The following is a 25,566-nucleotide window of genomic DNA, read 5'->3' on the forward strand; positions in this document are numbered from 1 at the left end:
ACTAGGAGGACTGTGGATGATCGTTGTTGTTTGGAAACTCGTCTAGGGCGATAATCTGGTCAAGGTTGTGTGAATTGGCAAGGGGTCTTACCCGTGGTAGAGCCCTGCGTCGGCAGCTGTCCGAGGTGGACCATGGTCGGTACTACCTCGGACAGGGCCGATACAGGATAGAAGACATTCTTCCTATTTAAACGGCTAGCGGTTTTGGATAATATTTTTAAGACTAAATCCTCGATCGGTCTGCTGTTCGATTTGATGCTGCTGGTGTCATTATTAGTGGTGGTGCTTGAGTGGACTAGCGGATTGTCCTTCCAGTGACCGCAATGGGTATGGTAAGGGGTCCGCAGAGACCAGGTTACTTGTCGCTTCGGTCTGTTGCCAGATGTGGAACCTTGCTGGGTGGCAAGAACATCCGGCGATTAGGCGCCCGGGGACTGGGCTTTTGTAGTGGTACCCGTCATTAGTTGGTTTCTTTGTATTGGTGTTCGTCAGTAGGCCTCGGTTTCTCTTGCTGAGTTGTCTGGAAGCAGTTCAGAGGCGTACAACTCCTCGTTGATTGGGGAGATGTGTGCTTGCGACTTTCCAGGAAGGGGGTCCTGCACCGGCAGCTGCCGGAAGATCATCGGCTGTGGTTGGTAGTACCCCGGACAGGATAGGGTGTTTTGTTGATCGGGCTGTGGAATTTATTTGTGGGATCAGTACGATGCTCTTGTTTGTTTCTGTTACGACTGGATCTCTTTTCTCTGGAGCATAGAGTTTCTGGAGTTGCAGGTAGCTTGGCATTCTAATGGACGTTAACCTCGGGTTTCAGATGTTTGTCGAGGGCCCCATCGGCTTGGAGGTTTCGTCTCTCGACAAGATATTCTCATCGTTGAGCCTATCTTATTGTCCTTGTGTGCCACCGGCGGTCGGATTGCTATTAGTTTCTAGAGCTTGCTGAACTCATCCGTCAGAGCGCGTATGGTTACGTCCCTTCCATCAGCTATGGGCGTGAGGTTTTTTTGAGAGTGGTTTGTTGGTGATTTGGTTGCAACGTGCTTAGTCCTAGGAGAACGTTAGGTTTCTATTGGTTTTAAGTTTAATGATTTGGGTTTTCTTTTTCTAAACAGCGCACCGTCGATCCCTGGCTGAGAGCTTGTTGCCACAGTTAATGTATTTGCTCTTCTCGTTCACTTGGTGTTCCCTGCTGCACTTCTTTTGGTTGCATACCCTCGACTCATTTCCAAATTTTCCGCAGTGGCAACATTAGCATCGGGCTGGGGTAGTATCGTCTGAATTCAACGCGCATCGTACCTAGAATGATTTCAACCGGCGATTTGGACTTGGAAAAAGAAAGTACCTGGGCTACTGTTAGCCAATTTGGTGATCCTTCGAATCTCTGACTATTTGTGCTTTCAACTCTTTCAAGATGGTCGACGTCTCAATGTTGGCGAGGTCCAGGTTAAATAGTAGGCCTTGAACTTTATGTAGGAATGGATGCGAAATAATTTCCGCTCTCTGTCCAACGGCTAACTGATCTATTTTCAACAGTTTGTCTTAGGTCCTCTTGGACGAGGTTCGGTGGGCGTACTGGGTACCTTTCGCTTCTTTCACCGCTGAGATATGTTTTGTTAGTTTCTAGGGCATTCTTGACGGTTAAGTGGATTAGCAATGGGTTAGTAGAGAGTTTCTCGCCTATCCCAACGTTTTTTGATCGATATTGTCACCTGAATTTAGGTAGTATAGGTTTTTGTGACTGGGTGGAGGGCTCCATTGATTTGCACTCATAAGATCGGCTACACGATAACGTATTTTCTTTGGAATAAATTACCTGGGAGATGTGTGATCCTGCTTAGGACGGTCTACCCTATGTGGGTCGCTTCCTCTTGTACCGAACTACTGGTGTTTTTGCATCGGCTCGAATAGTACCGACAGGTCAGTAACTTTTATGATCGCCGGTGTTTGAGGGTCACTTTCTGGGTTGTTGTGTCGTTGCGTGTGATTGGGGCCATGAGCGACCTCTCCAGTACCAGGCGGTGTGGCAGAGGGCAAATCGTTGACATGGGTGAGGCGTTTGGACTTAGATGTTGTCAAATTAGGTTCGGCATTTTTCAGAAAGTTAATGACGACCTCTTTCCTTACAGAGTCGCTGGTCAGGATGTCGCGGATTGAGAACGGTAGGTCGAATCTTTCTCGGAGGTCCTGAAGTAACCAGTTGAGAAGTAACCAGTTGAGAAGAATGTGTTCAACTGTCTTCCGGGTCTGGTAAGTGAGGCATATGATAGGTAGGGTGTTAGAGATAGTCTGGGCGTAAGTAGATCTTGGTGTGCCCGGTCTGAAGTCTGAATAGGACCCTTTGTTCTATCCAGTCATCGCGGTCCTTCCATTTCCAAAGAGCCCTTTTATCTTCTGAACGTATCCCTGTGAGGCCTGCTAGTGGTTGACGGAGTTGTTGTTAAGGATATGGGCAAAGTGTCGGATGGATTTTTTTGTTATGATTCTCATGGCTCTGCGACCCTGGACTGCCATGAGGTCGGTTGCTACGTTTCCTTGTATGTTGCAGTGCCCGGGGATTCCAGCAGAGGTTGGATCGGTGTTGATTTTTATTTCCTGGACGAATGGGTGTCGGGATTGGCCAGCTTCAAGCGCACGGAGTATCGAGAGGGAGTCGGTGAAGATAACGGCTCCTGTGTTTTCTGGTTTTTGGGATATGGCTAGGGCGATGGCAGCGGCTTCAGCGGATAAAACATAGTATTCAGATGGTAGACGGAGGGAGATGCCCGTTCCGTTATTGCTAACTCCGAATCCAACCTCATTTCCCTTTTTGGATCCATCCGTGTAGATGCGAGTAAGTTGGGGAAATGTCTCTGGACGAGTTGGTTCAATGCGGATCATGTAATTTCGGGGGTTTCTGGACTGGATTGTCTGGGATAGTGTTGTGTTGATTTGGGGGGATTTCGCGTTCCAGGAGCGTAGCCAAAGTCGGCGGAGGCGTGCGAGTGGTAACAGTGTGCTGGGTAGTAGTTTGGAGGCCATCCGAATGGATCTCCTGTATAGAGGTGCTAGGGTGTGGTTCATTTCGTCGCAGTTTTGACCGGTGATTTCGATCACGTAGCAGATTCGGTTGTGGATTATCGCTTTGTTGATGGTTACTGCTAGGTTTCGATTGCAGTTGAGGTGTTTGGCGCAAGCCTTTTCCGGTTAGTGCATTTTTCTTCTTGACATTTCAGAAGTGGGGGACAAAGGTTGCGATGTGGTCCATTGTGATTCCAAGAATTGTTGGGTTCTTAGAGTATGGGATCGGTGTGTTGCTGATTTGTATCGGACAGTCCATTGCTCAGAGGAGAGAGTTGCAGAAGTAGAAATAAAAGCTTTTCTGGATTAATATCCGGAAACCTACGAATGTAGCCCATCGGAAACGGCGCTTACAGCTGTTTACAATTTGATTCTTGTTCGGCTTTTGGTCTTTCCGGTAACTGTCAGTAGGATGTCGTTGGCGTATAGGAATATGTAGATCCAGGTCGTAGGCAGCCGAAGATGGGTTGCATGCTGATAAGGAAGAGGGCGAAGACCAGGACGGATCCCTGGTATACTCTGTTCTACTCGGTGAAGAGGTTGGATTCGCTTCCTCCGATTTCAATTCGGAATTTCCAGTTTTGAATCGTTGTAGGCCTTATCGATGCCCTCGGTGGTGATGTCTACGTGAAGGACTTCGTTTGTTGCCTGGCCTAGGATCTCCCCGAGGTATGCAAGGTAGTACCCGGTGCCTGTTTCTTTCTGGAATGCGTGTTGTCCTGTAGTTGCCGCTATTCAAGGATTGCGGTAAGCCGTCTATTGACCACTCGCTCCGGTATTTTGGCTATACAGAGGAGGAGGCTGATTGGCCTGAAGTCATGGGATGTGCAGGATGTATCCCTTGAGTCCTTCTGGGGATCGATGTAACTAATGCAGTCTGCCAAAAGTCTGGGAGCGTTACGCCCTTCTATATTCGGTTATCGCTTCAGAGAAGTGCTTTTTTGCCATGGGGAGGTTCCTTAGTAATGGGTACGCCCGCGGTCCGGAGAATGTTTGATTCCATTAGGGTGGACAGGGGGGTAAGGACAGGCGGGGTTGCTTCGAGAATAGGCTTCTTTCTTAGGAAGTCGGATGGCAGCGATGTGGTTGCGGAAAGGTTTGCGAAGTGACATCCCAGTTCGTTGATGTTGTTAGTTTTGATGGAGAATCCGTTGTTTCACCGTTTTCCATTGAGGGCATTAGCTCTTCGCCAGTGGCAGAGTCCGAGTGGATTCCGTTCAGGAAGTCGCTCCAACTTGCTATCTTGGCTTTGACGATTGCTTTTCTTGCTGCGTTCCGGGATTAGTGGAAGTAGTTTAGTCTGTTTGTCTAGAGATCGCTATTCGTCGATGTTCTTCGAAGTTTTCCGAGTGCTTGTCGGCGGATTTTGACAACATTGGCTACTTCGAGACAACACCAGTAGACGGCTCTCTTGGAGGGAAGGGGCACTAATTCTGGCGATACCGGATTGGGCGAAGTCGAATATTATATCAGCTAGGACGTCCCGTGTGTAGTCCTTATGGGGTCAAGGTTCTGCATAAAAAATTCTTCTAAAAGGACCCTGGTAGAATTAGCGATGCCTGCGGGATGTTGTGGGACAGGTGGAATTGTATGTAATCAGGATAGGGTCGCTGTTGTAGATATCTGGGAGTACTGACCAGAGACAATCAGAAGCGAGGGTCCTGGAGCGTATTGTTACGTCAATGGCGGATAGTATCTGTCCTCTGCTGAATGTTGGTTAATTTTTGCTCCGTTGTCCTGAACAGTCTTAATAATGTCGTTTCCGCGACGGTTAGGACGCAGAGCCCCTCAGGCAGTGTGGTGAGCGTTCAGGTCTCCCATTGTCGGGTATGGAAGCGGGATTTGACGAATCAGTTCTTCGAGTAGATAGATACCATGGTGCAGGGGGTCGGTTCGGTATACGTGTTCTTCGGACAACTGCCAGTAGTTCGGTGTCAAGTTGGATGTGTTCCGCATGGACGTCAGTTCGGATGGCCAATAAGGTCGTTTCCTCTGGTCCGTAAATCTCATAAGTATCGATTTCCTAGCCTGGTGGAGATTTCAGAGTTTTCCGGGAAGTGTATTTCTTGAATTGCTAGGGCGATGGGGTTGTGGCGAGCGATGATAGCCTGACGGTCCCCAAGATTCTGCCTTAGTCCACTGGTGTTCCATTAGAGCGCTAGTGGACTGCGGTTAGTGCGGGGGGAAGAACGCGGTCTGACGGATAGATAGGAAGCGGTGCTGGAGCGATTGTCGATGTTGAGTTGTTCCTCGGTTTGGTGCTCGTTCGGACGGTTGGATAGCCCATCGGGTGACAGTGGAGGTTATGGCGAGGAGTCCGGGTGGATTGGTGCACATGTTTTCTGTTGGGTTTTTGAAGTGATTCCGTTCTTGGCTTATAGATTTGTAGAGGGGATTTACCCGGAGGATAGCGGTTCCCATGCACTAGCAGCCGCTGAGGGTATATCGGTTCGGATCCGTACGTTCGCGGACGGGGTCGGTGCAGAAGATAATGTCATCTGAGTGAGTCAAATAATGAAGGTTCATCGAGCTTGTTTACTTGGTGTTAGAATTTTGAACGAAATTGGAATCAAAAATGTTCTAAGCCCAAGTAAACGAAGTAAACAAGTTCTCTGAACTATCAGAAAAGTGAGGTTAAACAGTTTCATGCAATGGTCTATGGTTCTTTTGTTTTAGAGACAATGCACACTAGATCGGGGGGGCCGCTAATTGACGTTCACCTTGTTCGCTTGCTTTTTGAATACTTGGTTGCCAAATTTAATGAATTCCAATCGACCCTGTGGTTTTTAATGTCAATGGAAAAGTGTCGATTTGTACTATGTTCGAAGGTGATAACTTTGGAACTGCATACAATTTTACGAATTTACTGCCTTTACTCCAATTACTATTATCATCGGCTTTCGCAACGGACCCACAGAAAAAAGAAACACCAACGGTAGATGAACAGATATTTGCTTTATTATTTATTTTCGAAAAATATTTCCACAATGCGTACATTTTTTTCCGCCACAGACATTGTGCTTCACGGAGCCATATATATATTTCACAAATGATTTGCGTCAAATCCGAATGGGTGCATACCGTTTCTGTTTTGTTATGTTTTAGCAGCCGCTTCCAATTGGTGGTGAAAAAAGTTTGACTTATCATACCAACAAATTAAGTATATACCAGCATCGACCAATCGAACGAATACCGACAATTTTGTCACATCACTTAATTCGATTCCGAAAGGACGTTTGATTTCTGTTTGTCTGTGTGTGTATTTGTATTTGATAGACAATACGCAGTGTGCTATAAATTTTTGATAATGTGTACATTCCTTTCGCTTACATATCATACAGTACTCGTTTACTAATGTTTAGTTAATTGGCGCAGTAGTGTACAGCAAAGTAGGGCGAATTAAGGAATTGTATTAGTTTGTTAAAAATGACAATTTTTTTTGTAATAAATATTATGGAAAAAACGTTGATAAAGAATCTGATCATTTAACTTAAATACATTTCTCATAATACTACGACATGGAATCTATTATCGTACATCGTTACATGATTGTTGAATCCCTAAGACATTGAACAGTTTGGTTTGAGTTTATTTACAAAATGCGCTTCTAGTCTAGTTGTTCTTTGGCTCACATTTGTATGATTACGACAATTTAAAAACGTTACCTACTGGTTAATAGTTGTGTATATATAAAGACTGTTTTCCCTACAATAGTTTCAAGTGGTGCATGCAAAATGTGAAGGCTACGGGGTGGTTTTTCTTTGGTATGTCATCTGCCTGGTTAAACGGGGGGCTGTTTCCGAATTATCGAAAACATGGGAAAAACTTGAAGTTGGGAAAGTGTTGGATGTAAAAGCAGGTGTAGAAATAAAATATGTCTAAAAATCGAACGAAGAGAAATTGTTCCATTCTTTCAGCTCACTTTTAGGTACATCCCGAGAAACTTTGCGTTTGTGCCGTTTTAGTTTTGAGGTTTCGTTAGTGTGTGTGTGTAGTTTTTTTTAAAGCTTTCCCCTTAATATTGGCGAAAAATGTTCACTACATTTGTTCTGATTGTTTGATGGGAAATTTTGACATTGATTGCCTTAGCAATGGAGTTTTCTGGAAGGGTGTAGTGTGTTGTTGGCGATGAGCGTTTTTTACATCTAAGCTCGACATTTACTATCATTATGTGTACAGCTAATGAATCAATTGTTTCAGTGAATGAGCACATGATTTGTCTGTTTTACTTTACTATGTTAAAATAGTCAAAATAAGAAAGGTAAAAACTAATTTTGATGAAGTTCTTTTGAAGGTGCCAACCCATTGGCTAACGGAAGTCTTGCTACAGCTCGTGTTTTTTAATGTTGGTGTATTGGACTTGCATGTCAGAAAGCGAAGACTACATATCAAGAAGACTTGCAGCTCTGTTCAGAATGTGGAGACAGTAACAGCAACATTCTTGGTAAAGCTGCAATTTTCCGTAGTGAAGCACGCACACATATCTGTAGGCTACTTCCTGGTAGCAAATAGCGGGGACAGTGCTCTTCTGCGGGAAACTGAACAGACTCACTGTAGTTGCGTGCTGGGAACGGAACTCCAATTTCAGTTCCTATCCAGTTCCAGGTCCGATCAGTACAGACACGTACCGGTGCAATCAAAGTGAATTATTTCACTACTAAAACTGAGTTGCAAAAATACTAACTGCCGCTTTTATTAAATTATAAATATTCAACTTCCTAAAATCAAATTGACTTCTGGTTCAAATGAATTATTTCTTCAGAGTGAAAAAAGTCACTTTTCAGCTTCGCCTCCTGTGATTTGTAATTTTTGTGCACCTTCTGTCGCTTCTCATTCGTATGGGGGGAAGGAAGCAGATGTCAGTCTTCTTGATACGTCGTCTTCGCGGAAAGGAAAGGTTTATAACTGTGCCTGCTTCGATCTATCTCATATGTGACGGAGTATAAAATGTCATATTTCTTCATCCTGATGTGGATATTGCAACACTTTTTAGAAGGATTCCCGAAAGGTCAATCGTTGAACAATTGTGGATTGAAATCTCAAAAAACTGTACCTGTCGGATGTATATTCGAAAAGAAAGGCTTAGAAGGTTTGGAGTCAGCATCCACATGAACCATTTTTGATAGTGATAAGCAAATCCTACGCCGTAATTATTCCCCATTTTTCAAAATATTACTTCATTTGGTTTGAACGAGACGCTTTCTAAATTGGCTTGATTGTTGATTCTGTTTTTTCATGATTTTTTAACTAAACACGTGAAATAAAAAAAAAACTTTCGTTTTTAGTACACACATTGATTACTGCACGTGTGCGGGCGTGTGTTATGCATCAGTGGTACATATTGTGGCTAGTATGCATGTGTGTTTGTGTATGTTGTATTAAACAAATCCCATTTATACAAGCGGAAAGGCCGGTCCTTCGTTCGCGGGAACGCGACCGGTTCCATGATTTTGCGTTTGTTTAAGTATGTTATTCATTCATAAGAAAATATCTGCAGTTTGTTCGAGAAAATTTACAGCTTAAGAGTTAATTGTTTTTTTGTTGTATTTCTTGTCCCGTTTCGTTTTGTCCCTTTTTGAAGATTAGAAAAAAAGTTTTCAACTTTCAAAGACTTGATTCGTTTCACTACGCTGTCAATAGTTAGTTTTTTTTGTATAAACTTATATGTATAGCATCTCTAAAGTTTACTTTACAAAGACTCGAATGTACAAGATTTGTTTTACATAGCTAAACTTAACGATATCCTGTATTTGTATAGATTTCAAATCAGACTCGTATAAAAATATGCTCTTTCGTAAAAACAAAACGATAGTACATATTGTGCATCTTAGTAGTACAGATTAGTCTCTTTTTTTGCTTGGGATTCACTACACTTTCTAACTCACAGGTTCTAGTACTACACCCTGTGTGGTTTTCTATGGGGATGTATGGCAAATGGAGTGGATAGATTTACACGGATGCTAGATAGCTCATATCGTAGTAAAGGCATTGATTACTCGTTCGAGACAGAGTCCCATCGGTAATGTTCATACAAAATTAGCTGTCGTGGAAATATTCACTTTCTTTTGTAGATAAAAGTATTGGCCAATTTCAAAAGCAGAGTGATGTGTTTTTTCTGCACAAAACGCTTAGTTTGTATAAAATCTTTCTTTTCTGATTGACATAGTTGTTTGATTTTAATAATTTATCTTTTTTTACAGAAAATATTTAGCCTACAACTCGTGCTTTCTGTTTCCTCAAAAATTCCATGGCGTTCTTATCGTTAACTCTTCCTTCAAGAATCAGCAAAATAGGGTGACCTGAAAATTAACAAAAACATTGTTTAGATAAGCCTACCCCAGTTAGCAACCTATATACGTACTTTTGTCCTTCATTTCCAACAGCGGCAGATCGATTTGAGCCACACAGTCAAAGTTCTCGATGTTCATGTTGAAGTTGCTGGCCACACCGGGGATGTTCGTTAGTGCCAGGAACGCTTCCCCGGCAAAGTCATTCGCCGTCAACACGTCATGGTCCATCACGGTGAACACGATCATGGCGGCTTCCGCTTGGCACTGCTCTTGTGTGATGGAAAATTCAAAGCATTCGTCAAAGACCGGATGGAGAGTTTTCTGGAAAGGAAAAAATCAACGATCAATCCACAGTAAGATTTTAGTTCAAAATTTTGACAGCTAAAGCTCTTTCTGTACGTAAAAATCCAGTATACAATGGTTTATTATGATTTCAATTGCCGCTACTAACATGGGCGCCATAGCAAGCCATGGCTGCGACTCTCACTATAGAGTATTGTAATTGGTTTTCACGATTAATTAGACAAAGTGAATGGTGATCGTTTATGCCCTCACACACAACATAAAAAGAGAGGAAGGTGGTCATGCGACGCGAATGTTCTCTCGGGGAAACGTTGCACCTGTTCTTGTCAGCGATTACATCGATATTTGTCCACTGGGTGGTGATGGTAATTTAATAGCAAAGAAACACGAATTACGTTTACCCAATGGGCATTAGTGAGGATTTTCTCCGATGTGAATTACATTAATGCTTGTGAGAGTTAATTAAACCTCAGTGCCGTTTGTATGCATGGGTGAACTGGACTAGAGTGCGGAAAGGTCGGGTTGGTGGTTCCATATAGGAATACGAAGCCATATTAAAGGTAAAAAATATATTTGCTTATATTTTACAGCATTATTTGAACTTTGTTCATTTAAAACGTGTTTCTATCCATATAAAAATCTTGTATTCAAACAACCGAACGAGATTGAACTTAAGTGTTGGTAAGGCCAGATGAGAAAATTTCATTCCTCGACGAATTTTCGAACTTTTGATTGAACACTTTTCACCAACTGCCGTGCTTCATCGCATATTTTGGACGTCTTAGTCCATTTTTAGCTCTGCGTCTTTTTAAAAACTTTCTTCACAATCGCTCAGTAACGTCACTTCAAAACTTGCGAATACAATCTCCGGACCGTTGATTTTGTTCTGCTCTTCGTACGGTAGTTTTCTGCTTTTATAGGATTTGAGGATGTTCCGTTTCTTGATGTGTTGGATCATTCCGTTTGCGGTTTATTGATTAAATCGACATTTAATTACAAATACCAGTTTCCGGTTAGAAGACCCGGGTTTCTGCCTCTTCCTGGCAGTCTAGCCAAAACCTGAATTTTTATTTCAGTTTTCAATGCGCGACATTTAGGAATTCAAACCTTATAACAACGTAAACAAACGGAAGCTGAAAATCAAACGCACAGCATGCTGTGATGAGCACGTATCCATAAACTAGAAATATCTTCGGAGGATCCGTTAAGTCAACCTCCCAGTCCTTTTAAGTGCCAGAACAGTGATGCAACCTTCCATACAGTGAACCGTACAGTGCAAAAACCGAAACAGTCCCAGCAATTTCCGAAGAATCTTCCGCAGAAATGCGTCTTCGTGTGCATGGCTTGATCGGCCACCACGCCTACAGCAATCGCTTGACTTGATGTCACCATCAGGGATGCCAACGGTACCGGTAAACTACATTTTTTTCGGTATATTTACATTTGCACAAGCCGTACAGCCCGCTACAGCAACGCATCACTACAGCTCTTGCCAGAACGGTAGCCAAACCGAGTACATTTTCCCGTACAGCAGTAGAATACATTTTTGTATTGCTGCTGTACTCCGACTGCTCGGTGAGAGTGTAAAGTTTGTTCTCTCGCTTTGTACATTTTTCTCTGCATAGTCAAAGGGAGAGGCCCGCACACGAAAGCGTTGCTGCCGGCCGTGGCGTTAATGAGCCGCATTCATTGTCGTCATTTTTGAATAAAAATATTAAAAAGATTGAAAATTTAAAGAAATGTAAAATAAGGAAAGAGAAGCTGTACCGCTCGCGTTTGGTGGCTGTACTGGGGACAGTAGTTTTTTGTCATGTTACTGCTTTGCACACAGGCAGCCGTACAGCGCGGGGCGTCCTGCACTAGCGAATGACAGCAGCATCGAGAGAGAAATGAGAATGTAGGCAGAACGATTACAGCCGCAGAAAAGGTAGGCATTTTGCATCCTTGGTCACCATCTCCAGCTTATGCTTGAAGATAGTTGGAGCGACGTTTGTCGCGTGATTAACAACTCTGTACTATCCATCACCAACCCTGATCCTAGTGCTCGTGATGATTTTTGAGAAGACTCAACGGGGGTTGCGTCTCCTGCCGAAAGCGGTTCTAAGCGATTGCCTAAGAAAGCAAGATAGTCTACTTTCTCATTTCGATCGTATCGGAAGCTAAAATCGCGTTGCTTGCTAACAGTGTAGTGTATTAAACGAATAAATCGTTTCTACTTACAGTTTGCTATCTAAATTTATCGTGCCAGTGCTATAAGTAAGCAAAGCTATTAAAAAGCAACAGCCGCTGTAAGTCAGTGTGAACAATAAAGCACCCTTACTTTCATTGATATGGTATCGGTTATTTTCTGTACTGATAACGTTCAAAACCTTGGCCATGTTGGAAAGTTTTGCTATGGATAACAACATGCAAAACGTTGTTGAGCATGACAATGTTATAATCAACCTACCCTTTTACAAGGACGATGATAAGATTGGTGTGCTTCTGTACGATCTATCCTCGCGTACTAGCAATAAGTTCATTACAACCATCATGACGGAATAAGCTAATCTCTAATGAAACAACATCAACTAAATCACGAACAACCAAGTTGCTGCTCAGAAACAAACGAATGCCGAAACTACAGAAGCTACGCACGGTGTTTCCGACCATTGTGGTGCGCCTACCATCTCCAAATCAACAGTCACTGCCACTGACGATGAAACAAATGATAAAAACATGGATACAGGATCGTGAGCCGTAGGTCCTGGACACATTCCGAACCAGTTAATCGTGAAAACTTATACCACATCAATAGCGAGGACAGCATGGACGAAAACGATGAACCGAGAGAAAGCGAAATACGCAGTGATGCTATACTCGTTTGTTGGTTGCGTAAAAAGCCTTTCTCGTTCACGCAAAATAGCGAGAACACTCTTAGTAGTTCATGCCCTTCGAGCATTCACACTTGCCTATGCATTTCTCGTTTGCGAGGTAACATGGCAGCCGAGCATTCGCGAGAAAAGCTTCCTGGAATTGTGCTACATACTAGATGAAAGCTTGCAAGAAAGTTTCGGCCTTGATGTGCTTCTCGCTCGTTTCGCAACACTGGGAATACGTGACTCCCAAGCAACAGTAGATGGCATAGCTAATGGATCTCCAACAAGAAACGAGATCCGTAGGAAATAAAAATAAAATTGATTTGTTTGCATTTTTACACACATTAAAAAAATAAAAGATCCACGGCACAGTTAAGCGAACTAATGCCAAATCCGCACGCCCGTTCAATCATCCGTTTTTATATCATCCAAAAGCGCAACGAGCGACAGGTTAGTTTCTACCCTCTCAAGTACAACATCAATATTTTTTTTTTTTTTTATTCATTTCGTTTATTTGATAGGCACAAATGCGTTAGCTTGGCGGTGCCAAATTCTTTTGTTTTTACATTTTGTATATTTTAAAACTAGGAGGTTACAATGTTGAAATATTTTTTTAAAAAAGAAAAATTTTACAGCTATCTTAAGACTAGAAATAAGATTCTATATACAAGAGAGGGGGCGAAAGATTTTTTTTATGAAAAAATTTTAAAACAAGGAATTCAATAGTAATAATTTTTAGGAAATATTTACAGTTATCTTAAAACTAACAATATAGTTTGGTACACAAAAGGGGGAACAAATATTTATGAGAAAATTCGCAGGTGTTTTAAGACTAGGGATACAATTCTATTTACAAGATGGGGGACAATAGTTTTAACAAAGAGGTAAAATTACAACTATCTTAAAACTAGGAATACAGAATAAAAATTTGAACTTTTTTAGCGGAGACTTATGCTTGGTCAAGATATTCAGAGGGGGGCTGTAGAAGCAGTTATATCAAGGACAGGGGAGAGAAAGCGTAGATGGTGACCGGGAGAGAAGAGCAAAACTTGCAACTTTCGCTCAAACGGGAGATCAGCGAAAGATTACCGCCTCAGTCTAGTAGGTCGGATTGGCGGATGGTATTCTTCGGACCCGCGGGGAATCCTTCAAAAGTCATCGGACCTTGAGTCGCTCTCGCTTCAGTTTCCGTAGTGGTAAGTGCGACGGCGGTTACATAGTTGCAGTCTGGAGCTGATCGGTCCCACAAGGCAAGAGAAAGCTTCTAAAACGAGAAATAAAAAGAGAGGGGCTAATTTGGGATATTTGTCGTTTTTATGAAAGTATAAATAAGGGACATATAGGGGAAATCACGATTTGCCAGTATATCTCGGACTGGGACATTGGGTGGTCTACCTCGGGCCCGAAGGGAATCCTTTAACTGAGACCTGGCGTCCAAGTACCCGGCGCATACCCAGACAACGTGCTCGATGTCGTGATAGCCCTCGTCACAAGCGCACAGACTACTCTCCGCAAGCCCAATACGCCGCAGATGCGCATCCAAGGTGTAGTGATTGGACATAAGTCGGGACATTACACGAATAAAATCCCGACCCACATCCATCCCCCTGAACCAAGGCTTCGTTGATACCTTTGGGATAATGGAATGTAGCCATCGTCCAAGTTCACCATTGCTCCACGAGGTTTGCCAACTGTTGAGTGTCCTCTGACGACAAATACTAAAAAATTCGTTGAAGCAGATTGGTCTTTCGTATATATCACCATTTAATGCGCCCACCTTTGCTAATGAGTCGGCCTTTTCATTGCCCGGGATAGAGCAATGAGAGGGGACCCAAACAAAGGTAATTTGATAAGATTTTTCAGATAACGTACACAAGGACTCCCGTATCTTCCCCAGGAAATATGGGAATTGCTTTTTGGGCTTCATCGCACGAAGAGCCTCGATGGAGCTGAGGCTGTCCGAAATGATGAAGTAGTGATCTGTGGGCAGAGTGTCGATGATCCCAAGGGTGTACTGAATTGCAGCTAACTCTGCGACGTAAACTGAAGCGGGATCATTGAGCTTGAATGAAGCGGTGATAGTATTGTTGAAGATACCGAAGCCAGTGGACCCATCGAGATTTGATCCGTCAGTGTAGAACATTTTGTCACAGTCGACTTCTCGGAATTTATTATAAAATATATTGGGGATCACTTGCGGGCGTATATGGTCCGGGATTCCACGAATCTCTTCCTTCATGGATGTGTCGAAGAATACAGTAGAATCAGAAGTATCTAGGAAACGAACACGGCTGGGAGTATATGAAGAAGGATTGATGCTCTGTGCCATGTAGTCGAAGTACAAGGCCATAAATCGGGTTTGAGAATTAAGCTCGACGAGCCTCTCGAAGTTTTCAATCACCAACGGGTTCAGAATGTCGCATCGGATGAGCAATCGATATGAGAGTTCCCAAAATCGATTTTTTAGCGGAAGAACGCCCGCCAGCACTTCGAGACTCATCGTATGGGTCGAGTGCATGCAACCCAAGGCAATGCGCAAGCAACGATACTGGATTCTCTCCAGTTTGATGAAGTATATGTTCGCAGCGGAGCGGAAACAGAAACACCCGTACTCCATCACCGACAATATCGTTGTTTGGTACAACCTAATCAGGTCTCCTGGGTGAGCACCCCACCATGTTCCAGTTATTGTTCGGAGAAAATTGATCCTTTGTTGGCATTTCTGTTTCAGATACCTAATGTGACATCCCCAGGTACCTTTAGAGTCGAACCAGACCCCGAGATATTTAAATGTGAAAACCTGGTTGATCGTTGCACCCATTAATAAAAGCTGGAGTTGCGCCGGCTCACGCTTCCTAGAAAAAACAACCAACTCAGTTTTCTCCGTGGAGAACTCAATACCCAGCTGAAGAGCCCAAGCAGACAAATTGTCCAAGGTATTTTGTAATGATCCTTGCAAGTCGGCAGCTTTGGGCCCTGTGACAGAGACCACCCCGTCGTCTGCAAGTTGCCTTAGCGTGCATGAATTGGCAAGACAATCGTCAATGTCATTCACGTAGAAATTGTAGAGCAGGGGACTTAGACATGAGCCCTGGGGAAGACCCATGTAGCTAAATCGCGATGTTGTTAAATCGCCATGCGAAAAATGCATGTGCTTTTCAGACAACAGGTTTAGCAAAAAGTTATTTAAAATTGGTGAAAGACCATGCTGGTGCAGCTTCTCTGACAGAATGTTGATAGAAACTGAGTCAAAAGCCCCCTTAATATCCAAGAAGACTGATGCCATCTGCTCTTTGTTAGCATAGGCCATTTGGATTTCTGTAGAAAGCAACGCAAGGCAATCGTTCGTCCCTTTGCCTTTGCGGAAGCCAAATTGTGTATCTGACAGTAAGCCATTTGCTTCAACCCAATTGTCGAGGCGAAACAAGATCATTTTCTCGAACAACTTCCGAATACAGGACAGCATTGCAATCGGCCGATATGAGTTGTGGTCGGAGGCTGGTTTTCCTGGTTTTTGGATGGCGATGACCTTCACTTGCCTCCAGTCATGAGGGACAATGTTACCCTCAAGAAACTTGTTAAATAAATTCAACAAGCGCCTTTTTGCAGTGTCAGGCAGATTCTTCAGCAAGTTGAATTTGATTCTGTCTAACCCTGGGGCGTTATTGTTGCATGATAAGAGAGCAAGTGAGAACTCCACCATCGAAAACGGTGTTTCGTTCGCGGTATCGTGAGGAGACGCGGCGCGGTACGTTTTCTGTACCGGGACAGAGTCCGGACAGATCTTCTTGGCGTAAGCAAATATCCAACGGTTTGAATATTCCACGTTCTCGTTGGTACTATTACGGTTACGCATACGTCGAGCCGTACCCCAAAGAGTGCTCATCGCTGTTTCTCTCGTTAACCCGTCGACGAACCGGCGCCAATAACTACGTTTTTTGGCTTTCATTAGACTCTTCATTCGCCTTTCTAACGACGCGTACTGTAGATAGCTAGCGGGTAACCCGTCTTCCCGGAAGGCCTTATATGCAGTGGACTTTTCCGCGTACAGCTCTGAGCACTCTTTATCCCACCACAGGGTGGGAGACCGTCCATGGGTATTCGCGCTGGGTACTGGTTTAGTCTGAGCTTGATTCGCACTGTCGAGAATCAAGCCAGCCAAAAACCTGTACTCTTCCTCCGGAGGAAGTTCTTGAGTGGATTCGATTTTAACGGATATCGCGGTCGCGTAACTCTTCCAATCAATGTTCCGTGTGAGGTCATACGATACATTGATTGTTTCCGATGGTCTTGAACCGTTAGCAATTGAAATCACGATAGGCAAATGGTCGCTACCGTGGGAATCAGGGATCACCTTCCACATGCAATCTAACTGTAGCGAAGTCGAGCATAGAGATAAATCCAACGCGCTTGCGCGTGCTGGTGGTGTAGGAATCCGCGTCATTTCTCCCGTGTTTAAGATGGTCATGTTGAAATTATCGCAAAGATCTTGGATTAATGTTGATCTATTATCATCATGAAGACAGCCCCATACCGTACCGTGCGAGTTAAAGTCTCCCAGAACTAGCCGCGGTGCCGGTAAGGATTCCGTGATATTACAAAGCATTCGGTGCCCTACCGAGGCTCTAGGAGGAATGTAGATGGAAGCAATGCAAAGGTCTTTACCTTTGATTAAAACTTGACAAGCGACAATTTCAATGCCTGGTGTCGAAGGGAGGTTAATTCGGTTGAAAGAATAGCACTTTTTGATCCCCAAAAGTACTCCTCCATAGGGGTTTTCTCGATCCAGACGAATTATATTAAAGTCGTGGAAGTTGAGATTTATATCGGAAGTTAACCAAGTTTCACATAATGCGAAAGCATCACATTTTAAACTATTTAGTAAAAATTTAAAGGAATCGATTTTCGGGAGGATACTTCTGCTGTTCCACTGTAGAACAGTGATCGAATCGGTGACCTCGTTCGATGACTTAGCCATCGAAGGATACGATCGCTGTAAGGAGGGGCCATTTAGTAGTCAACTGCTTCAAAAATGTTTGCACTATAGGGAGAAAACGTATCAGAAGGCTTTTAAGAGGATCAGTAACATTGAAAGCTGTGAAAATTAAGTCCACTATGTCAGAAAATTTCATTAGTCCGCTACTGGACTGAGTATCTGTTTGAAAAAAGGGGACACTTGGGGTTTTTGGTGTCCCTGGAAGTGGTGGGTACTCCTTGTTAGAATTAATATTTCCAAGTCCTGGAGCAAATTGCTTCGGCTTTTGTGCATCACTTCCGTTGGATTTATTGATTGCGGTTGGCGCACTCTGAGTGGACGACACCTTGGCACCCTTACGAGGCAATGTAGGGGAGGCTAGATTTCTCCTCTTCCTGGATTCCCCTGGGTTAACCAATGATGTTCCCTCTTGTGGGTCGTCAGATTCTTGCTCAACGCCAGCCAAAAGAGCAAAGGAATTTTCGGAAGGGACAGATGGCGAAGCATTCTTTAGCATTTCTGCATAAGAGTGCCTCGAGCGATCCTTAAGGGAGCGCTTAATTTTATCCCCGCGCTGCTTGTACGCCGGGCATGACTTAAGAGCATGCGGAGGGCCCCCGCAGTAAATACACTTCTCAGTTTCTCCACCGCAAGCGTCATCCTCATGCTCTCCCTCGCATTTGCCGCACCGTTTTTTATTGCCACAATAAGTGGCTGTGTGGCCCAGTTGCTTGCAATTGCTGCAGTTCATTACCCGCGGTACAAATAGGCGAACAGGTAGGCGAACCTTATCCAGGAGGACATAGTTGGGAAGAGCAGATCCGGAGAAAGTCACCCGAATCGAGTCTGAAAGGGAATAAGTTGTCTTATCATCTTCAGTTTTTGCGGAATACAATTGCTTGCATTCCAGAATTTTCACCTTTTGAAGTGAAGGGTCCTTAAAGCAGCCAACCCCGTACTTCAACAGGTCTTCGCACTTTAGACCCGGTTCGGCGACGACCCCATCGATCTCCACAACTCTACAAGGCACATACACTTTGAATTGCTTCGTAAAACGCTCGCTGCGAGCAATCTGGTTTGCCTGGTCGAGGTCATTTACTATAACGCGTATCTTATTAGCTCGAACACGTGTTATCTGAGCCACGGACGGATAGTTGGCAGTCAGCTCCCGTGAGATTTCTAGAATATTGGGCGATTTCGTGTTGGGCCGGAAATACACCACCCAGGGTCCAGTCGAACTGGCTGGGTATGTTTTAATACGGGGAGGACTGGGGGAATCAGGGGAGGGAGTAATTTCGGGTTTATCCAGTATATCCATGGGAATATCATTCCCATCCAATGTTACTTCGCCCTCGGCCATTTAGGCACGAGGATAACACGTGGTGTAAACGAGAGATGAAACTTATATTCAGGGGAAAGGGCAGAAGTAGAGACCGATCGGGGAAAGGGAAATGAAAGAAAAAAAAAATACTTAGCTTATATAGCGGCGATTCCGGCTATTCTGGTATTCACTTCACCAGCCTGGGCACCGGCGAACAAAGACTGCCTCGAACAATGGTTGACCTTCACTGACAATTTATTCTTGTTCACTTTATGCACAGCACCAGAAAACGAACTGCTTCGATCGAGAGCTCGGAGAGTTATGAACATCAATATTATCGAACAAAGAAAATGAAATTCGTGTTTGCTCATCCGATTTCACTTAAGATAGAACTTAATACGACACTTCTCATTATCGACCCATTCTGTACTACCAAGTACTGCCTTTATCCATGGATACACTGGGGCAGGGCCAGGAGCCTTGGGATTTTGGGGGTTCCGCACTAAGGGTGGATACAAAATCATTCCAAGATCAGCTTATGAATAAATAGACACACTCAAAAACAGTTCGAGGGGTGATCTCTCCGAATTGGATCAAGTTTCAATTTATTTTGAGTAAAACCAATGATACGTTTTGTACTACCATTTTCAAAGCTCGGAAGGTCTTGAACCGTAGTGACAAACAGAAGACGGTTCCCAAAATTCATGTATGAACTGAACTGTACAGGAAGTAGAAGAAGAAGCTATCGAAATTGTCCAAAAAAATTTTGTCGGGCAAGTGATCTGCGGATGTGGCAAAATTATTCAACTCCTAATCACATCTGGGACTGGAAATGGCCAAACTTACAAGGACAAATTGCTCCAAAAGCAATTTCTGTTTTTCGTGAGGTCTCTCGAATATTTCAGAAAGTGTCCAAAAATTGTGATTAAAAGTGACTAAACAAGTTTGTTCCACTATAGCTCTAAACCTGATAAAAGACATCATGGCGAAATTGTTAAAGTTCCAATACAATATGCGATTGGTGAAATGTCAGTTATTTTGTTCATCCATATTTTTTTCGGTCCTCCTCTCTCCGCGCACTGAGTGCCTATTACCAACACCAGAGAAGCAACAACAACTGATTGCTAAAGCAGCATGAAGTTTGTGTAAACAAAATGATCAACATATAGCGAGAATCACCACCGTTTTAGATGTTTGCTAGAATATGGTGATGTAAGTATAGAAGTACCGTCGAAACTGAGATTCTTATATGAAATTTTAGGCTGGTCTGTTACTGTTGCCGCGTTGGAAAAAAAATCCATAGTCAATATAGTAGTACGTACAGCTTTATGCTCAACAATGAATGCGAGTCAAGGTTGAATCAAAAAAGTAATTTTATTCAAGTAATGCCTAACCGAAAGTTGCAAAGAGCCTAGCCCACTAATGCACAAATCTATTTTTGATAGGCAGGTCGGAATCGAAACCACAACGACTATTACTTAATTATAGTTCCTTGTTGTACTTGGAACGAAATTGTGTCTATGTCAGGCCCGTAGCGTGCACATGGCCAGGTTGGCTCCGTCAAGGGCGCTAACCATAGAAGGGCGCTCAAATCTTGATGTGCTGTATACAATAAGTGGGTATCAGTCATAAAATAAGTCACGCTGATAATATAAATTCGTAAATATAATGAAATCGATCATGCAATGCACGAATTCATTCGTCGTTTTCTGCAACGAAGTATTTTCGTACATTCTAAATAGTAGGTTTCGTTCATTTCATGAACAAGAATTGCCGCTTGGTGAATGAAAGCTTTCGCAAGTTTTACACTGTTACTGCTGCGCACACTGTCTAGAATCTGAGGTCTGCGCATTTAGCGTGTAGGCCGGCGAGAATGTTGCTGCTGGGTGCACTGCCTACAACCTGGGCTATTCTCGTTTAGCGTGTAGGCCGGAGGAGAAATGTCAAACGTGAAGAGCGCGCAATTGAGCGGCGCGAGTTGGAGGCCGAAAAGAAGGCTTTAGAACTGGAGCGGAAGGCAATCCAGGAAAAGTATAGGCTGCTGGAAGAACAACTGACAGAAGGGAATACCGGCAGCAGATTAAGTCGTCGTACCAGCATGCAGCGTGTTAATCTCTCGGTCGAGAAACAAGGGGCAGAGGTTACAGCATCGGCCGCTGCTGTAGGAGACAACAACGACTTACAAGAACCAACCGATAGCAGTCAGTTGGCAACGTCCAACCGAGGGATGGTCAGCCGGCAAAAGAAGGAGCCAGTACAGCCGTCGGCAACGAACCAAAAGGGCAAGGCACTGATAGCGGGTGTGGAGCGCCCTACAGATCGAAGTCAAAAGCAGGAAGTTCAGCAGCGAAATACTGGGGTGATTCCCAAGGAGGTTCCGTATTATCGCTCGAATTCGTATGGAGGTAACCTTTTCCCCTCACTGCCCCCCGTACTGCCACCAGGTAAGCCACCCATCTTTATCAATGCATTTTCCGCTCAACAGAGCGAAGACCCATACCATCAATTACAAACGCAAGTAGGTTCACTGAACTTGACCTCGGAGGACTATTATCCCATCCCCTCCGTTCCATTTCCCACATTGAGTGGAAATGAGACACGGTTTGCTCCTAGAGCAATGAAACAGCCCAATGTCAACTTCAGTCAAGCAAATGCGGCTCTTCTTTCGGCGAAAAACATAACGTCTGAGCAAAGCCCTACTCCCTCACAGTTAGCCGCGCGACAGATAATGCTCCGTGATTTACCCCCCTTCGCCGGTGATCCCGCGAACTGGCCGATATTTATCAGTGCTTTCGCGAATACGACCGCCGCATATGGATATTCCCGTGTAGAAAATCTTGCGAGATTGCAGCGGTGTTTGAAAGGTGCAGCGTATGAAGCCGTCTTCTCCTACCGGAATTAGTGCCACAAGTGATCAGTACATTACAGTTCCTCTACGGACGACCGGAATTGCTGATCAACGTGCTGTTGGATAAGGTACGATAAACCCCAGCACCCAAGGCGGAAAAGCTCGAGACACTTATCGAGTTTGGGATAGCTGTGGAAAGCCTGTGTGACCATCTGCTAGCAGCGGGACTACAATCTCATCTTACGAATCCATACTTGCTGATAGAGTTGGTGGAGAAGCTCCCAGCCCACGTGAAGATGGAGTGGGCAAATGTCATGCAGCGGTATCCAGAGGCGAATCTGAAAACCTTTGTAGAATTTATGGATGGAGTGATTTCAGCAAGCAGAAGGACATTGTACACCGCACAGTGGCCGGAGGCTGGCCAAAACCTCAAAAATTTATTTTTGAAATGATGATATTTTATATTTTTCCCAAATTTCTCATGTATTGAATGATGTATATTCGAAATTTTATGATCATTGGATAAGGGCACGATTTTTAACACGAGTTTAAACGTACCAAAGTCCGGATTTTTTAATGATTTTCATTTCCGAAACCACCATTGCTCTGTTCACTTCAAATACATGTTGCTCTTTTGATTTTGGTCCGATTTTAGCACAACTAGTTTCATTGTGTAGAGGAACTAAAAACTTGGTTAGTGAGTAAACTACATTTGGTAAATTTGCTTGGAACTATGACTTTTTAGTTTAAATATGTTTAAGGTGGTCAGATCCAAAATACTTGGTTCACTAATGTATTCTGTACAAATTTCGGAATCATTTCGGAACGGTCACATAGTATACATTCTATGTGAAATTACCTCTACTTTTCGAATATCATGGTCTCGTTCTACGCCTAGGTGCGCAAAAAGGTTTAAGGAGATTTTGAAGCTTTGTTACTGATATGGAGACACATGGTGTTTTGTGTAAAATAGTTAGACAATCTACAGTAAACCAACACGTTCAACAATGGTTTTTAAGTAGTGTTCTTCATTTTTTATGATATTGTTGACATTGGTGAGCAGTAACGGAAAATCTATCATGAAAACGGGATCATAGTTATAAGAAAGGTTCAATGACACTGTATGGAAAAATGCATTTAATATTTTACGACTTTTGACATCAAAAATGAGCTCAGCACCTCAAAATTAGCTTAAATTGTGATTTTCAGCCAAATTAGGTAACATTTGAGGTTTTGTCCGACTTTTGTTTGAAGAGCCGCCACTGTGCACCGGCGGAAGCTGCAAAAGCGGTGCAGAGGAGAGAACCAAACCGAAGGTTCGAGGATCGATAAATGCTCACGTTAGTCGGCCAGAGTCGACGAATACGGATGAAAGGAGGTGTACTTTTGCAAAGGCGTGGGACATCGTGTGCGGGAACGTCAGACATTCAAAGCGCTCTCCGTGGACAATCGGTGGAAGACGGTACAAAATCACCAGCTGTGCCGTAGCTGCCTGAATGCGCATGACCGTAGGAGTTGTCGCAATGCCAGCCCATGCGGAATCAACGGATGTACCTTTCGCCACCATCCTCTGTTACATTCCAATCGCAGCGACCGAACGTCTGAAGAAACGGTATCGCGAAATATCGAAGCGACTGGAAATCATATGCATCGCTCAGCAAATCAATCGTTGCTGTTCCGTATCTTGCCAGTGACGCTGTATGGACCACGAAAGGTAATTAAAACGTTTGCTTTCCTCGATGATGGATTACATCTAACGCTTGTTGAAGAGCAAGTCGCCAAGGACCTTGGGGTTAGTGGCAGTAGTGCCCCACTCTGTCTAACGTGGACAGGCGATGTTTCGAGAGTAGAACCAGATTCGAAGCAATTGCAGCTGCTGGTATCAAGTGCCGATGAAGGAAAGCGACTGAAACTGAACGATGTACGCACAGTTAAAAAAAAACTTGCCTTGCCTGAGCAAACACTGCGAATCGGTGATCTTGAAGATGATTTCCAATATCTCAATGGTCTACCGATAGCTGAGTATGAAAATGCCATTCCACGATTGCTGATCGGAATGAATAATCTTCATCTCTCTGTTCCATTGAAAGTGAAGGAAGGAAGGGTTAATGAGCCAGTGGCCGTAAAAACTCGTCTGGGATGGTGCGTGTATGGAGGGAGCGGTGACGTGTCCGCGAGTTCGTGCAACCGTAATCTACACGAGCTGGTGAAGGATTATTTGACACTCGAGGATGTTGGAACGAAACCAGCGGTCGAACTCGTATCTGCGGAAGACCAACGAGCACTGCTAATATTGCAGCAGACCACAGTACGTTCGGAAGAGAGATATGAAACGGGGTTGCTGTGGAAGTACGACGATATCGAGTTTCCAGAAAGCAATGGAATGACACTGCGTAGGCTTGCATGCCTGGAACGTCTGGTGGCTAGAAGTTCGTCTCTAAGGGAGAATTTAAACCGACAAAAAGAGGATTAACAGGAAAAGGGTTATGCGCACGAAGTTACCGACGAGGAATTGAAAACAGCTGATCTCAAGCGCGTCTGGTACCTGCCACTGGGAGCAGTAGTAAACCCGAAAAAGCCGGAAAAGGTGCGGCTAATTTGGGATGCGGCAGCCACGGTCAACGGGATTTCGCTCAACTCTATGCTACTCAAGGGACCAGATCAGTTGGCATCTTTAGCGGGTGTTCTTTCTCGTTTCCGCCAATTTGCCGTGGCGCTTTCAGCAGACATCAAGGAGATGTTTCACCAAATAAGAATCCGTGAAGTAGACCGACATTCGCAAAGGTTCCTATGACGTGATGATCCCTCGACTCGTCCTAAGATTTTCGTCATGGATGCAGCCACATTTGGGTCGACCAGTTCCCCAGCGTCAGCGCAGTACGTGAAAAACCGGAATGCAACAGATTCCACGAATGAGTTCCCGAAGGCTGCTGAAGATATTGTTGTCAACACTTACGTGAATGACTATTTGACCAGCTATGGGACGGAAGCCGAAGCTGGAGAGACTGCGGCACAGGTGAATTGAAAGGAGGGTTTTCATTGCGCAATTGGCAATCTAACAGCGCAAACGTGCTCCGGAATAAGCAATACGAGCGAGTATTGGGAATGCTCTGGCTGACTGGTGAAGACGCACTCAGTTTCTGCACTCAGCTGAAGGATGACGTTCAGCAGATCATTTACAGCGACTCACGTCAAACGAAAAGGCAAGTTCTACGATGCCTTATGAGTTACTTCGATCCTCTGGGATTGTTGAGCTTTCTTCTGGTACATGGCAAAATATTGCTGCAAGACACCTGGTGTGCAGGAATCCAGTGGGATCAGAAGGTGGATGAATCGTACCTGCAACGATGGCTTACGAGCCACGACAGAACACTATCATCGTTTGCAATTACACGTGTTCGTCGATGCAGGCGAAGCCGCATATGCAGCGGTCGCGTATTTCCGCATAATCGACGAGGATGGCACTCCCAGATGCACTCTGGTAACTGCGAAAACCACGGTTGCACCGTTGAAACCTTTAACGATACCGCGATTAGAGCTGCAGGCTGCGGTTCTCGGAGTACGATTGATGCGTTTTGCTCTGGAGTCCCATACAGTACCGGTAACGGAGCGGTATTTGTGGTTTGATTTATCTACAGTACTGGGGTGGCTAAGAGCGGATCCTATAAAGCAAACCCGTAGCGCGTTATTGGTCGGGTTAAGGTCGTCAATCTCCTTGTTCGCCAAGGCATTTTTTATACTCAAGCAACATCATGCAACTATGAAGATCAGAATTTCACATGTCAATGCGCTCTGCGGTTTACATTACGCAAATGCTGTTAGGAAACGCAACGTAACATATTTTCAGATTATTTTTCAAAAGTCCTGATATCTTTCAAAGTACAATTACAAAGTCTTATTTTGGAACCCGTGGATTG

The 25,566-nt window shown here is 44.1% G+C and overlaps 1 protein-coding gene across 4 annotated transcripts in view; it reads right to left on the reverse strand.

The window, feature by feature from the left end:
* Positions 1 to 5,990: 5,990 nt before the first annotated feature.
* LOC131692685 (BAI1-associated protein 3) overlaps positions 5,991 to 25,566 on the reverse strand; it is a 409,713-nt gene continuing 390,137 nt past the window's right edge. For all 4 annotated transcript variants that reach the window (XM_058979868.1, XM_058979866.1, XM_058979867.1 and 1 more), the window contains 2 exons: positions 9,416 to 9,665; positions 5,991 to 9,353 (listed from right to left, as the gene is read on the reverse strand). In XM_058979868.1, coding sequence (XP_058835851.1) covers positions 9,262 to 9,353; positions 9,416 to 9,665 — 342 coding nt within the window. In that variant the 3' untranslated portion in view covers positions 5,991 to 9,261. The remainder of the gene's footprint in view (positions 9,354 to 9,415; positions 9,666 to 25,566) is intronic.

Source organism: Topomyia yanbarensis, chromosome 3 (genome assembly GCF_030247195.1).
Source record: "Topomyia yanbarensis strain Yona2022 chromosome 3, ASM3024719v1, whole genome shotgun sequence".
Lineage (NCBI taxonomy): Eukaryota > Metazoa > Arthropoda > Insecta > Diptera > Culicidae > Topomyia > Topomyia yanbarensis.